At 45.0% G+C, this 13,349-nt stretch overlaps 1 protein-coding gene across 2 annotated transcripts in view; it reads right to left on the bottom strand.

Annotated features, from left to right (window-relative positions):
- The window catches only part of SAMD12 (sterile alpha motif domain containing 12), a 169,280-nt gene extending 156,276 nt beyond the window's left edge, over positions 1-13,004 (bottom strand). Inside the window, exon 1 of one of the 2 annotated variants that reach the window (XM_029959267.1) lies at positions 12,866-13,004. In XM_029959267.1, coding sequence (XP_029815127.1) covers positions 12,866-12,878 — 13 coding nt within the window. In that variant the 5' untranslated portion in view covers positions 12,879-13,004. Of the gene's footprint in view, positions 1-1,172; positions 1,220-12,865 lie in introns of those variants that run through there. The other variant, XM_018077356.2, reaches the window with a different exon arrangement.
- Between the last annotated feature and the right edge of the window lie 345 nt (positions 13,005-13,349).

The raw sequence follows: 13,349 nt of genomic DNA, 5'->3' as shown, positions 1-13,349 counted from the left end.
AGTGTATTTTTTTCCACATGGTGGAACACAAACCCAAGTCCTTTCCATGTATAAAGAGCAAGAGAATTTGTTGCCCTGCAGGAGCTGCCTGGTACATGTGAGCCGAACTCCGTGCCCACACAGATCCCTTACAACACATGCAGGCAATTTGAAAGGAGAGCATGCAGGGCAACGTGAACGCTCTGCTCCCCTCCCTACCTTCCCTCCCATACGTGCCTGCCTCCCAGCTGGCAAGCAGCCAAGAGACAGCTTGTCTGAGCACGCTTGATGGTACACAGAAGTCACCAAGAGCCGTAAGTTACTGGCATCTGGGGGCAAGCCTTGTCTTTTCCTAGAGGGTACTCTGTGAATCCTGTCTGGAAAAAAGCCTGAAGGCATGGTTTAAAACACAGCCTTGATACATCCAAAGTTTTGCATGGGCAGATGGAAAGTCTTTGTCTCTCCATCTGTAGGCTCAAGGCTTAGCAGATAAATCTATGATCAATTGCTACCTCTGTGCACTCCACTGCCTACCGTGTCAAACATTTCATAACTACTTGTTTCAGTGGGAATACTGCTGGCTGCTTAAAATTTTAAACAGATCAATTAAGGCTACATTAAAGCATATTTGGCAAGTACTTGAGTTACATGAAATAACAATTGTTCTATTCTAAAGAGTGATAGAGTAAAAATAGCATCATCTTACTCATGTGCCCTGTTCTCTGTGCATCATAGTCATATGCTTGCTTTTGCTATTTGGAGACAAAAAGCAGGCACAGGAGATACCCATCCAATCTCTAACAACCCTTAGAAAACTTTCATGTGTCAAATACTTGCAAGCTTCATTGTGTTCATTTTGCAGACTTAGCTGCACAATACTAAGAAGTAAGTCCATACAGTGCATCTGCTACTCCCACCATAAAATGCCATATTGGTGAAAAGGACAAACAGAAGTTCATCCCTATAGTTTGAGCATTAACAAACTCAGGTTGGACATAGCAGGGACCTTATAAACAGGGTCCAAATATCTTTTCAGTCATCTCAGTAGTCACAAAGGTCATGAAGATTTAAAAGGTATTTCCAGGGAAAAAGATCTTTGGACAGCAGCTCTGGACTTGTTCCTTCCATCTCTGCCCATTTATTTGTCAAAAGCAAAGCAAATCTCCAACCACATCAAATTTTGCAGTCAGCACCTTCAATCAGATTTCTACACATTTCCAGATGCTGCATTTCAATACCAAGTAGTCAAAAAGCATCCCTGAGGTTTTTGCTTGCAAATTCACAACGTACTTTAACTGGGTTGATCAGAGAGGAGACATTTACATTAAGAACACTGAGGTCTCATTCAGATTGAGATGACTCCTTACATGGACCAAATGAGCAAGAAGGATCTGCACTGCCAGGCCCTTCCCGTATTTCCCAAAGCTTGTATTTCATTAGTAACTCTGAATATGCCTAGAAAACATGGGATTATTTCAAAGATTATATCTGATCTGAGCAGATATATAGTACAATACTAAAAACCAAGATTAAAACCAGCTAATAAAGATGGCTTTAATTTGTACTATAAAATTTAGAATTTTTTTCACTACTTTGGCAGAAAGTTTTTTCCCCACTCATCAGTTTCCACAACTCCTATGGATGGTCCATTTGTCTCACCAATCAGGTTCCAGTTTTGAATTACTTCTCCATACAGTCTTACCTCTACCTAATGTAAACTGGCATAGTTCCCCCAATACATCACTTTGGACCAGCTGAAACTGCAAAGTTTCACATGAATACAATCTGCTGCTTATGTTGCCACCTAGTAAATACTGCTGGCAACCTGCTGAGCAAGCAGCTTCAAGATTTTGCCCACTCTGTTTCTCAAACCTGCCTATCTAATGGCCACGAAATCAGCAGCATTCACACAGAGCAAAGAAGCCCAGCAAATCAGGATGTCTTCTACAGTACAGAATTTATCAGAAACCTCCTCTAGGCTGAAATTCCAAAGTACTTAAATGAAGTAATATTGGTGTCTAGCTATCTGCTTCTGTTGCTCAGGATCAAAAATCAGCATTAAGCAATTGTAAACAGGCTGTGCCAAAAGGCAAGCCAGTGCTGAGCTGTGGAGTGCATTATAAACTGCTGCTACTGATGAGCTGTGCCTGGAGCTTTGAGCCCAAAGCTCAGACAGACACAAGCAGCAAGGCATAGCAGACAGATACACACACTGCTGTACCTGCAGATCCCTTCAGAGAGTTTCTTGTCTTTCTAGCCTCTCAATCATAACTACTAATCATCTACCAGATTAATCAATTTAACAAACAATAAGCTTCTTTCTTACAAGATATGAATTTTACAATCAAGACTTGGTTCAAGCAGTGGGACCTGCCCAACAGCTGGGAGGTATCTTGAAGGGCAAGAGACAGCTCAGCAGAAAAGAAGTGGACATTGAACCAGGTTAAGATGGGCAGGGAGGACAGAGCAAAGGGGAGACAGGTGTAGGAAGAGGACAGAGGCAGAAGGGGATAAAGTGTTCACAGGAGGAATGTTTGTTTTAGTTTGTAACTGTAAGTAGTGGGGCTTTTGCCTTTTTTACCCCTTTAGAATTATCATCAGCAAGAAAATTTAAAGTTAACTGCATTCCTGATGCAATTATCCCGGAACATCTCTAGCTAGACAACTGGGTAGTCATCAACCAATTACTACTACAAGCCACTCACTCTCTCCAGAAACAATGAAAAAGTACCCAAAACTAAAGCCAAAGAATAACACAGAAAAAGTGTGTTTTCTGAGAAAATCTACTACACTTCACATACATCTCCCAAACACACTTCAGCTATAAAATGGTATAAAGTCTTGTACAGCATCAGAAGTATATCAAGAATGAGTAACTTAGCAGTTTCATATCTAGAATCAAACTAAACTAATAATTTGGATGAAGGCCATACAAATTTTGAGTGTAGAGAAAGAAGAACTCCTTAGTTCTCTATAGAACAGAAACACTAAGCCCAGAATAAAAAATCCTCTTCTTGTATGAGTTGAGTTGACTTCTAAGACCCTCATCCCACCAGGATACATATGGACTTAGGTTTCTTCAGCTAAAAAATTTCCTTGTACATTTTTTACAATTTTCCTAAGGGAAGTTACTTATTTTATGTATGGCCATATCCACTTGCTATCTCTTATCTCACAGACTTTAGTAAACGCTGTAAACATAAAAGACAGTTTCTGTTACACCTGCTCTTCAGGAGACAGACTGCATGTCATCACTATGACAGATAGACCTTGAAGTCTCAGCAATGCAAAGTTCAGCCTTTGCAACAGCCACAGGATTTCATGATAAAAAGCAGGCACAGTGATTGGACAGCCAAATTACTTCTGAAGCATTTTCTCATTCCATTTTAATAAAGGTACAGTGGGTACAAGCAGCTCTTGAATTCCCACAAGCAATAGAGGCTCACTGAAAAATGAACCAAGTCAGTGAATAAATAAGGCCAGACTACCACAAATCCTGTACAGGTAGAGATGAAGAGGAGAATATTGGCACACAAGGGGAACTAGTGAGCTATGCAACTAGATTAGAGCAAAATGAATCTTAGTGAATAAGGTAATAAAGGTCACTAAGTTACATGCATCGCATGTACACTAGAACAGAATTTGAGCAACGGATTAAAGTACAAAATAGTTGGTAATTTGTTTTGCAAACTAATTGCATCCTCTGTTAATAAGAAGGCTTGTGTGAGCATCTAGAGAGCTTCTCTTGAAAAGTGAAGAATTCTGGATTTCAAGACCATGAGATGCACAGACTTGCAATTAAAGAGGGTGCTACAAGAGATAAGAAGTAGAAGTATGAAAAACAAAGTAATGAATTGGTAGATAGAGAGGAAAAGACCTAAAATAATTCTCTCTCACAAGGAAAAGTATTCACCATACATTACAATTGCCAGTCACCAGCCAACTTAAGCAAACCCCAGACTAGGTATTACTGTTGCCTTCAAGATTTCACAGAGAACATGGAGAGATAGAAAAGAGAATGAACACATTTGGGTATGCAACAAGTCTTCATTAGTTCCACTAGTCCTGGAAGAAAATTGTCTTGCAATGACTGCTTAGGAAATTAGCTAGTCACGCTTCACCACAAATTATATTTCTGAGAATACTTCTCAAGTCCTAACAGCACTATTATTCAATTCTATAACCGGCCAGCATTACATCAAAAACCTTTTTTAAACACTAGTGAGCCTATCCAGCACATAAAGAACAGCTCAGACACACACAGGTTAAATCTTTATTATGTCACCAGAGGTGCACTGACCCACACATGTATCACAGATCTCTGCCTTCACCCTGCTTAGGAAAGCTGGTATCTGCTGAACACATGGCACAGAAATGGCTGCAATTCAGACAAGGACCCAGGCTTTATTCCCTGTCACATGAATGATGCACAGTCATCAAAATGAAAAGGAAAATATTCATTCTCACTAGCATAACTAGCATGCAGTCTGGCAGTTGACTTGTTTCCAGTCCTGGCTTTCTCTCAACTGCTTAAAAGTTACCTCCTTTATCATTGTTCGAGGCTGCCCCTTGCCTTGCACATTTAACTGAAGTCTGGAAATGCCTTCTTTCCTTCCCCCAGTAAAATTCTTCACCTCCTACTGCTTACTCATACCACTGTATCCTACTCCCTCTAGTACCCTAGATGATTTGTGTAGCAACAAACCCTTAGCCAAGAACATGCAGAGGACAATCCAAGAGAAAGGTTCTATTGACACACATTACAATTCTCTTTCTTTATGTTCATGAAACAGCATTACTAAAAGTCTCTTTCTTGCTTTTACTAGTTTATTTGGAAAGAAGCAAATCAACTCAACTAAAAACCCCTCTGGTAGAAGAAAATAAAACTTAAAAAAAAAAAAAAAGCCACAAAGACAAGGCAGAGGAGAGCAAATGAGAGGGGAAATGAAGGGAAGTAATGACCTGAATGTTCAGCAAGCAAAGTTCCACATGGATAGGGCTGCACTACGGGCAGGCTAAAATCCACCCCAAATGTCTTCCTCACACCCTTTTCCTGGTCAGTCACACAGTCCCTGCAAGCATATTAGATCCTGTAACTGAACATGGTATTCACTTCAGCTCAAGTTCAGCTCCCGGCACACCTGCTTGCTTCATCCAGGAGCAGCACATACTAGAGTGAATTCTTGTTGTTTCAAGTAACGAACCTGCTCTTTAATGCCAAGTTTAGCTCATGCTGCACAGAGAACATACAGCTACTGACAGCAAGTCCCTTACTCTCTTTGCAGTCCTTTTGCCACAGGGCACTTCTGGAGAGAGAAAAAGGTGAAGGAACATACAATGAACCCAAGACAGAAGCCACTAGGGGTAGATCTGTAGATCTAATCTGCTTCGGCTTTCCTGGAGGTCTTTCTCAGACCATATTTCACTTAATTTATGCATGTCAGTACCAGTGTTACCAATCCTAGCTGCTGTGGGGAATCAGTATTTTCCAGGATGGCATTTCTACAGCTGCAGCCTAATGCAGGGCCCCTCCTTCCCCCCAGTCCCATTGACCTGACATAGCAGACAGTTCCTCTTACAGTATCAGTTCTCATACACTGGGAAAAGAGATCTACATATCTTATGCATCACGACCCTGCCTGGTAACATTTTTATAGCTCAGTGCCTAATTCCCCATCTCCTCTCTGTTTCTGAGTTGTCCTGGTCAAATTTTCCTCTCAGTTACTCAATGCAAATCAAGCTGTTGTGGCGAGTGGAATTGTTCTGGACAAACAACAGGTGAGCTAGACTTTTGTAATAAAAGTCATTAGGCTGGGTCAGACTAAAAGTCTTGGTCTTTATGCCACTGCTTAAGAAAATGGTGTTAGAGCAGGGCATATATGAACTGATCCTGCCTCAGCGGGTTAGGAATAACCCAAGGTTGAAAGTGCACCTGGGGAACTCTGTGTTATATGAAAAACTATTTCCTTTTTTTATTTAAAGCACAAAACCTTACAGCTTAATTGCTCTGCCTTGTGACCCAGTTCCTTTTTCCACCTCCTCCAAACCATTCCTCATCCTCAAGGCCTAAGGATTCTCTTCATGATCATCTCTCTTCCAAGCTAAAGAATCAGAATCTTTGTAACCTGCCCATCTCTTTCCAAGTTAAAGAATGACAAACATTGTAAACTGCCTTCAGAGAACGCATCTGTCTCTGACCAGCCAACTGCCCTTTTCTGTATTCTTTCCCTCTTTTGGGGTGTGGCAAGCAAAAATTGTAGGCAGCATTCAAAATACAAGAGCAGTATGCTGTGATAGAAACAGAGATCTTCCTTGCCTTGTTTTGAGCTCTCCTTGTACTTCCTGAAGTCTTATTTGCTATTTTAACCAGCACCTACCAGCCAGGTTGCAGAAGACTTCAAAATTACTCAATTTTCTAGCCCTTTTCTCCACCTTTGCTTTTGGCACATTTCAGAACTACTCCCTCCACATTTTTTGCATGTTTTGAGCAGACAAGTGAGGGCTGAGTCCTGCAAGGGTAAATACCTGCATCCCTTCAAAGGCAACAGCTTTCATGAGAAATAACCCAAAATAGGATTGTTCAGTTCCAAACTCTGAATATCTCTTGTTCACAGAAAGGGGCGTCCTTGCATCAGAGATGACACAGTCTGGACAAAAAGAGAGACACCAAAGAGATGAAACTGAGCACAAGTGGTTCTGTCTCAGCCAGGACAGCAGAGAAAGTTGGCTCCAGAACCAGACACAGTATCCCTACCAGACTCAGAAACTCAATACTCAGTGCACTGAAAAGTAGCCTTCTAACAGCTCTACTACCTCTGCAAACTAGCAGTACCACTTTCACAGACCAACGGGCAAAACAAAAACTTACAGTGCTCCACAGACACATAGGTCTGCACTCACTTGCAAGCCTACACAGAGGATGTTTTGGACAGAAATGTCCCCAGGGTTATCAACTCAACAACCAGCACCAGCCTGCAACTCCCACACCACCCAGCTACTGTGCTTTACTTCGAGCTTGTCACTGCTGCTATCCTGCCATAACCCTCGTGATGTAGCAGTACTGGGAAGCACTAGAGACTGGCTCCAAGGACCTTGCCCTGGCCTCATACACTGAGCTATAAACAGAGGAACAAAGCTACACAACCTCCTTGGACGTTGCCAGCCATGCTTGGACATCACAGAAGAACAAAAGAACTCCAAAACCTCTTGAGAACTGTTCTATTTTATAATTTTCATTTAAACAGTGAACATGAGATCTTACAATGTTGCTACAGGTTTTGTCAGTACTTTCCAGAAGTACTTTAGGAAATGCATCCAATGTCTAACTTTTGTCATTTGCTCACTTACATTCCCATCTTGGTGGAAAAGCACATGAACTTTCAAAGCATCATTCCTTTGCCTATATATTACCACCGCCCGACAAGTTTTATCCTTATGATGGGATTCAGTTGTACTGAAATAGTAAATTTATATTAATCAATGTCCTCCTTGTGTTTCTAAGTCTTCCATGTATTTTAAAGAATAAGGTCAAACACTCAAGGAACTCTACCTAAACTGATTGATCTGAAAGTACTTCTGAGTTTCCAGGAACACTCTTATCCTACAACGAAATTTCATCCAAGGGAAACACAGTGTGACACCAAGTCTATACCATACCTTGATTCTTGCCTAATAGAGGTTCTTTTCTGAAGGCAGAGAGGGGGAAATGATCAAATAAATGCAATCATAGCCACTCTTTACTCAGTCTGAATACACCCAAAGAGACTCCATTGCAGTGATGCTCTTTGTTGCCACAGCTTCATTTTGAGATCTCCAATTCCCACCATGGAATGCATCTTCTGAACTTCAGCTCACAGTATCCCTACATGATGCCTGAGAAGCATGGTGTACCTGTTCAAAATGAGAACCTGGCAACACAAAACAGACTCCTGGACTTAAACAGCTACATTACTCCTCTGGAGAGGGATCATGAACTGTGACTTTTTCAAGTGCAGCAACATAGATTGGAAAGCTCTAAGCAGTGGTTCAAAGCAGAGAAGCACACACTGCCACTAGGCTGTATGCACACTGCAGGGGTGGAAGAGAGGTTGTGCTGTTGCTGACCAAGAAATAAGGGTGTAGATGTCACAGCCCAACAAGAAGGCTGCCACATGAATGTGGATAGGAGAAGACCTATGTTCCAGTCTGGTATCCCATAATTGCTGATGCATTTTTGCAATAAATGGTCACAAAATAACATACAGAATACAAGACCAAAGGCTAACATCCAAATCTTATGCCTCGCTGTCCTGTGTGCACCTCCAGCACTGGTCTAAATCATCTCCTCTGCTATGACCCAATGTGACTGTTTCAGCTGGAAAGCTGAAATGAGATATGTCTCTCACTCCAGCCTCCAATTGGCAGATCTTTCCAAGCCACATGTTGGAGTCTCTCTAGCTAAGAAGTGGTTAGAAATTACCGAAGAAAACAAAAACACTGATGGAAGCATGTGCTATTTTTGAGTCAGAGGGTTTGTTACTTCTTTGCTCCATAGGCAAGTTAAGTGTGCTGAAACACCATCTATTAGATCACGTTCCCTGGAAACTTGGAGACATCTAGTCTGAGATTGAAGTGGGTGTAGGACTAAGACAAAGCTGAATAAATGAATACCTGCCAAAAGAGTTGCACTTTTGGGCACACCCTGGAACAGCATGACAGGTACCTACACTGAAAGCTGCTTCAAAGCTGTCCTTCCGGCGATCCTGAACTCACTTTAACATTCCGGGCAGAGTTGGCATAGCATATCTATGAGCTCACCATATCTCCAGTCTCTGAGGAAACACATGGCACCATTCAATATCCATGGAGTTGCTAGGCACTGAAGGCATTCCACCCAGGTGCATCACGTTGCTGAAATTCAGAGGATCACTTTGATGGTTGGTTACAAGCTGCAAGTAACTTCTGTCCTGCAGCAATTAACCTTGATACCACCCCCCAGACTGCCCTAAGCTCCTTCAAGTCTTAATCCCCTTGAGAATTACTAAGGGGTAAGACCAGCCATTGTCATTTTATGTCAGCAAGGCTCCACTTCTTAGTAAAAAATATTACCCTGTAGGAAGATCCACAGTCTGAATAGCATGAGCCCACTACAGAAGAGCCATAGGAGAGTGGAAGTTTATATAAACTTTCAGGGGGAGACCTGCAACAAATGTATGTGTGCACTTTCCAAAGCCTGTACATAGCAAGAAAGGTGTTAGACCAAACTTCATTAAACACTACCAAAGAACTCTATGGTATAATCAGCATTTTTTTTGCTCAGGAATCTCAAAGACACCACAGGTCAAAGCTGCAGGGGATCCAACAGAACTGTGTGGGATCACCTGCATGCATACATCATCTAGTGGGTACTGTCAGTCTCTCACTTTCCTATGCAATAAACACTGTGGGGAAAAGAAATAATTTCTCTCTCTTCCTCTTTACCTCTGCTGCACAAGAGCAAAATGAAAAAAAAAAATTTGAGAACAGTGTTGCAGAGATCAAAAGCCTTTTTCTACTGGCTCTGACCTAGTTCTTTCATTCTTACTAGAGGGAAAAAAACCACTTAAAGGAACATTGTCAAAACTGTTAGCTCTAAAAATAGACTTACCTTGGCAGTGCTCCCATCTAGATGGGCTCATATTAAGGAGTGCAAACTCACTTTCCCCATACGCACACCAATCCTTTCATCAATCTGGAAGCACTGGCACTATGCAGCCCAAAGGACCTCCCAGTCCACACAATCTTCTGGGGCACTCAATACATATTATATATAACTGGCAAGGAACTGTAATACCCTCCAAATTCCTATTTCATATTTGCTAGTCCATCTCTGTCAGCTAACCCAGTAAAAAATTTTGGATATTTTCCTTAAGTAAACTGATGAAGATTTGTTTACATAACTAGACCCCAGCACTCCATACTAAGACAGGATAAAAATAATTTGAGTAAGATTTCAACAATTTTTTAGATAAAATGAACAAATTTTTCAAAGATTTTCCACAAAGCATAAGCTACAAAACATTTTCACCTTAGCCACATAGAGCATTTGTGAAAGGAGAAACAAAAGAAACTCTCTGGGTTTGTGGCTGAAGCTGACAAACAGGCAGTTTCCATAGAACAATAGCCGTGGTGGAGCTGGTGGGGCAGCGGATGTTGGCTTCAGCCAGGAACTCCCATGCTCCAGAATCCACGGCTCCCTTGTGCCCCAGGGACCTTTCCACTCCCTGCCAGTTGCATCACAAAGCCAGCCACTTGCAAGTTTGCACAAGGAGCCAGTTGGCCCAACCATTCAACACTCCATTAAAAATTCCGAAAACCCTGGAAGCCCATCCTAGCCAAGCTCCCAGCTGAGTACTACAGAAACTGGGAGGACAGACAACCTCAGCTTAAACCAGGTTTTCAGGGCTTTCCTTATTTGCAAATGTCCAGAGCTGATGTACAGGTTATGCTCTTGAGATCCCAAGCTGCAAACCAAGAAAACATTTTTTCCAATTAAAACAAACAAATTAACAGAAGAATAAAAAAAAACAACTGTCTGTGCTTCCTGAGTTCGAGACATTTTGAGTTCAGCAAACTGCCATTTTTCTGCAAAACTATTTATTTAGAAGAAGACCTAATGGCAACTTTACTTCTGACTGAAGTAGGATCTGTACACTGTGGTGATGAGAGCCATGAGGAACAAGTAACCTCTCAGCTTCCCAAATACAAGCCGTAATGCCACATGTTCCCTGCCAAAAGTCACAGTTCAGGAACAGAACACAGCTCACTCCCAGGGCTCCAATACAGCAGAAGATGCATTAAGATAAAAGCAGGCTTTTAAGCACAGTCACACAAAGAAACATAGTTCCAACAGAAAACGATGGATAATAAAAGGCCTGAAATGGGCATGCACTATATTGATACAAAGTAGTCACAGCCACATGGCAGCTTGTGCTGAAATAGTCATATTCCCGGGTAAGCGTAAGGGCAACAGAATTATGCAAAGGCCAGATAGTTCAGAGAGAAAAAAAAACAAAATGGGAGGAATGCAGAACATACAGACAAGAAAGCCTGTTCTGAGACACCACAGCAGGATGCATCCTGAGGGAAGGAAATGGGACGAAGGAGTTAAAGAAAAAAATCCCATCTCAGGAGAAGGGAAAAAGCACTGCTTCCCAAAGCTTTAGCAGAGCTTTTCTTCATTAATATTTACAAAGCTTTTAGAGATTCTCAGATGGAGGGCACTGCAGATATGACAGGAATTATTACAGACCTGAAAAGATCTAGCAAACAGACTGAGAAGGACTTCAAGTAAATAAAGGAGGATGACATTAGTGAGCACACTGAAATAGGGGTTGCTGCTGGCATATGAACCATCTGGTGCATGGCAGTCCATTTCATTTACTTACTTACCCACTACTGGGCACGCATGCCCAGTTCTTGTCACTATGCTTTTGCCACCAAAGAAGTAATGCTTTTACTCAGGACCCCTCACTACCTTCCTCCTTTGCATCATTCCAGTCTTCAACTGCCATTCAGTAAAGCAGCCTGTGCATAAGAAATCCGTTTGCCTCATGGAGAAGCTCAGTATCAACAACTTCAGAGGTACACAGACACGTTTTGAGACATAGTGGTCTTGCTCACCTTTATTTGAATTTGCATAGGAAGCTGGTTTTCAGGGATGTTAAGCTCCACACTGTGTTCAGGAAGCCCAAGTTTTTGCTGGACTATCATTTGCACTGTTCACTTGGGTACCCAGCAAAAGACAGCTTCAGCACAATTTTCAGCAATAAAGCAAGTGCTTCTGATGGAACTGTAATCTCATCATAACTGAGAAACAAAGCTCATGGTAGTCTCAAAATGAACACCCCAAAAATACTGACACACCCCAAATTAAGCACAGGAGAAGAGGTGATATGGCTAGTTTACGCACTGTGGATTTCTTAAACTTTCCCAAGGGCACCAAATAAAGCAAAAGGAGGCACAAAACCCAGGAGTGTCAATACCTTGCTCTAAAGCACTAGAAAACTGAGTGAATTTTGGAAGTGGACAGCAGCAAAAGCGGATCTACTTTTTCCCACACACCTAGATACCTCTCTCCTCCAACTTCCCAAAAGCCCCATGGAAAGGGAACACATAGCCAATGTCAGACGGCTGCAGGAGCCCAGCATCAACTGGAAGACCTCCCCAAACCATCCACCTTTCCACGTCTTGGTAGGCATCATCTCAGTTATCGGGTACTTTCCCAGGAGCCGGGCACACCTCGCGAACACCTCACAGCTCCCGCCTGCCCAGGAGCTGAACACCTCGGCCCTCGGGCACAGCTCTGCGCCCACGCGGGAGCGATCGGGGACTGCGGGAGCTTCGTGGGCACCGCGGCCTCGGGGCACTTCGGGGACCGGGGCGGCAGCGAGCGACGGCGGCGCCCGCGGGAACCGGCCGGCGCGGGGCGGGGGAAGGGCGCCCGGGGCTGAGCGCGGACCGCCGGGGCCGCTCCGGAGGGAGGCGGTGCAGGTCGGCCGCCCGTGCCGGGAGAGGCGGCACCTCCGGGCCCGCCGGGAAGTTGCCGACAGAAGCCTCCGGGCGGCCCCCCGCCGCTCCTCCGCCGCAGGCCGGGGGCGGCAGCCGCGGCCCGGCCCCGCGGCACCTGGCCGGGGCAGGCGCGGCGCTGGGGGCGGCGGGCCGAGGGGCGCGGGGGGCGCCCGCTGGCGAGGCCAGGGCGGCAGAGCGGCCCGCCGGCGGGCACTGCCCTCCCTCCCGTCCCGGCCGAGAAGAGCCGAGCCGGGCCGGGCCGGGCCGGGGCGGCCCCGCCGCGGCGCAGGTGAGTGCCCGGGGGAGGAAGACAGGGGAGGGACCCCCGGGGCGGTGGGCAGGGGACACGGAGCCTTACCTTCCACCGCCATCCTCCCGGCCTCGCATAGTGCGCCGACCGCCGACCGGCCCCGGCGGCGCTGCCCCGGCCGCCCCCCCGCCCGCGCGGGCTCCGCTCATCTGCAGCCGCGGCGATCAACCTGCAGCGCTCGCTGACAGCGGGCGGGCCGCGCCGCGGATCCCTGGAAACGTAGTCCCGGGAAAACGGGCGCCCGGCCAGGCACCGGTGTTCCCCGGGGCCCGGGGCGGCTCCGCTGTCCCCCGCCGGGCAGGGAGGGCAGCGCGGGGCGGTGGTGAGGGGCGGGAGGGTCGGGGACCCCCAGGAGGTGTGTGTGGGAGAGGGGCTGCGCGGCACCCTGTCCCGCGAAACTTCATTGCACAACTCCGGGGTGTTTCTCTACAGGTTCTCAGCCCTCTCAGACATCCAGCCTGACGGTTCCAGAGACTGAGGTGACAGCCCGTTCTGTCCCCGTCCCATCCCACCGCACTCCCTCGCTGGCCAG

The sequence above is a fragment of the Manacus vitellinus genome, unplaced genomic scaffold, assembly GCF_001715985.3.
Source record: "Manacus vitellinus isolate BGI_N305 unplaced genomic scaffold, ASM171598v3 scaffold_1_pilon, whole genome shotgun sequence".
Lineage (NCBI taxonomy): Eukaryota > Metazoa > Chordata > Aves > Passeriformes > Pipridae > Manacus > Manacus vitellinus.
This window is presented reverse-complemented; position numbering and strand designations above follow the sequence as displayed.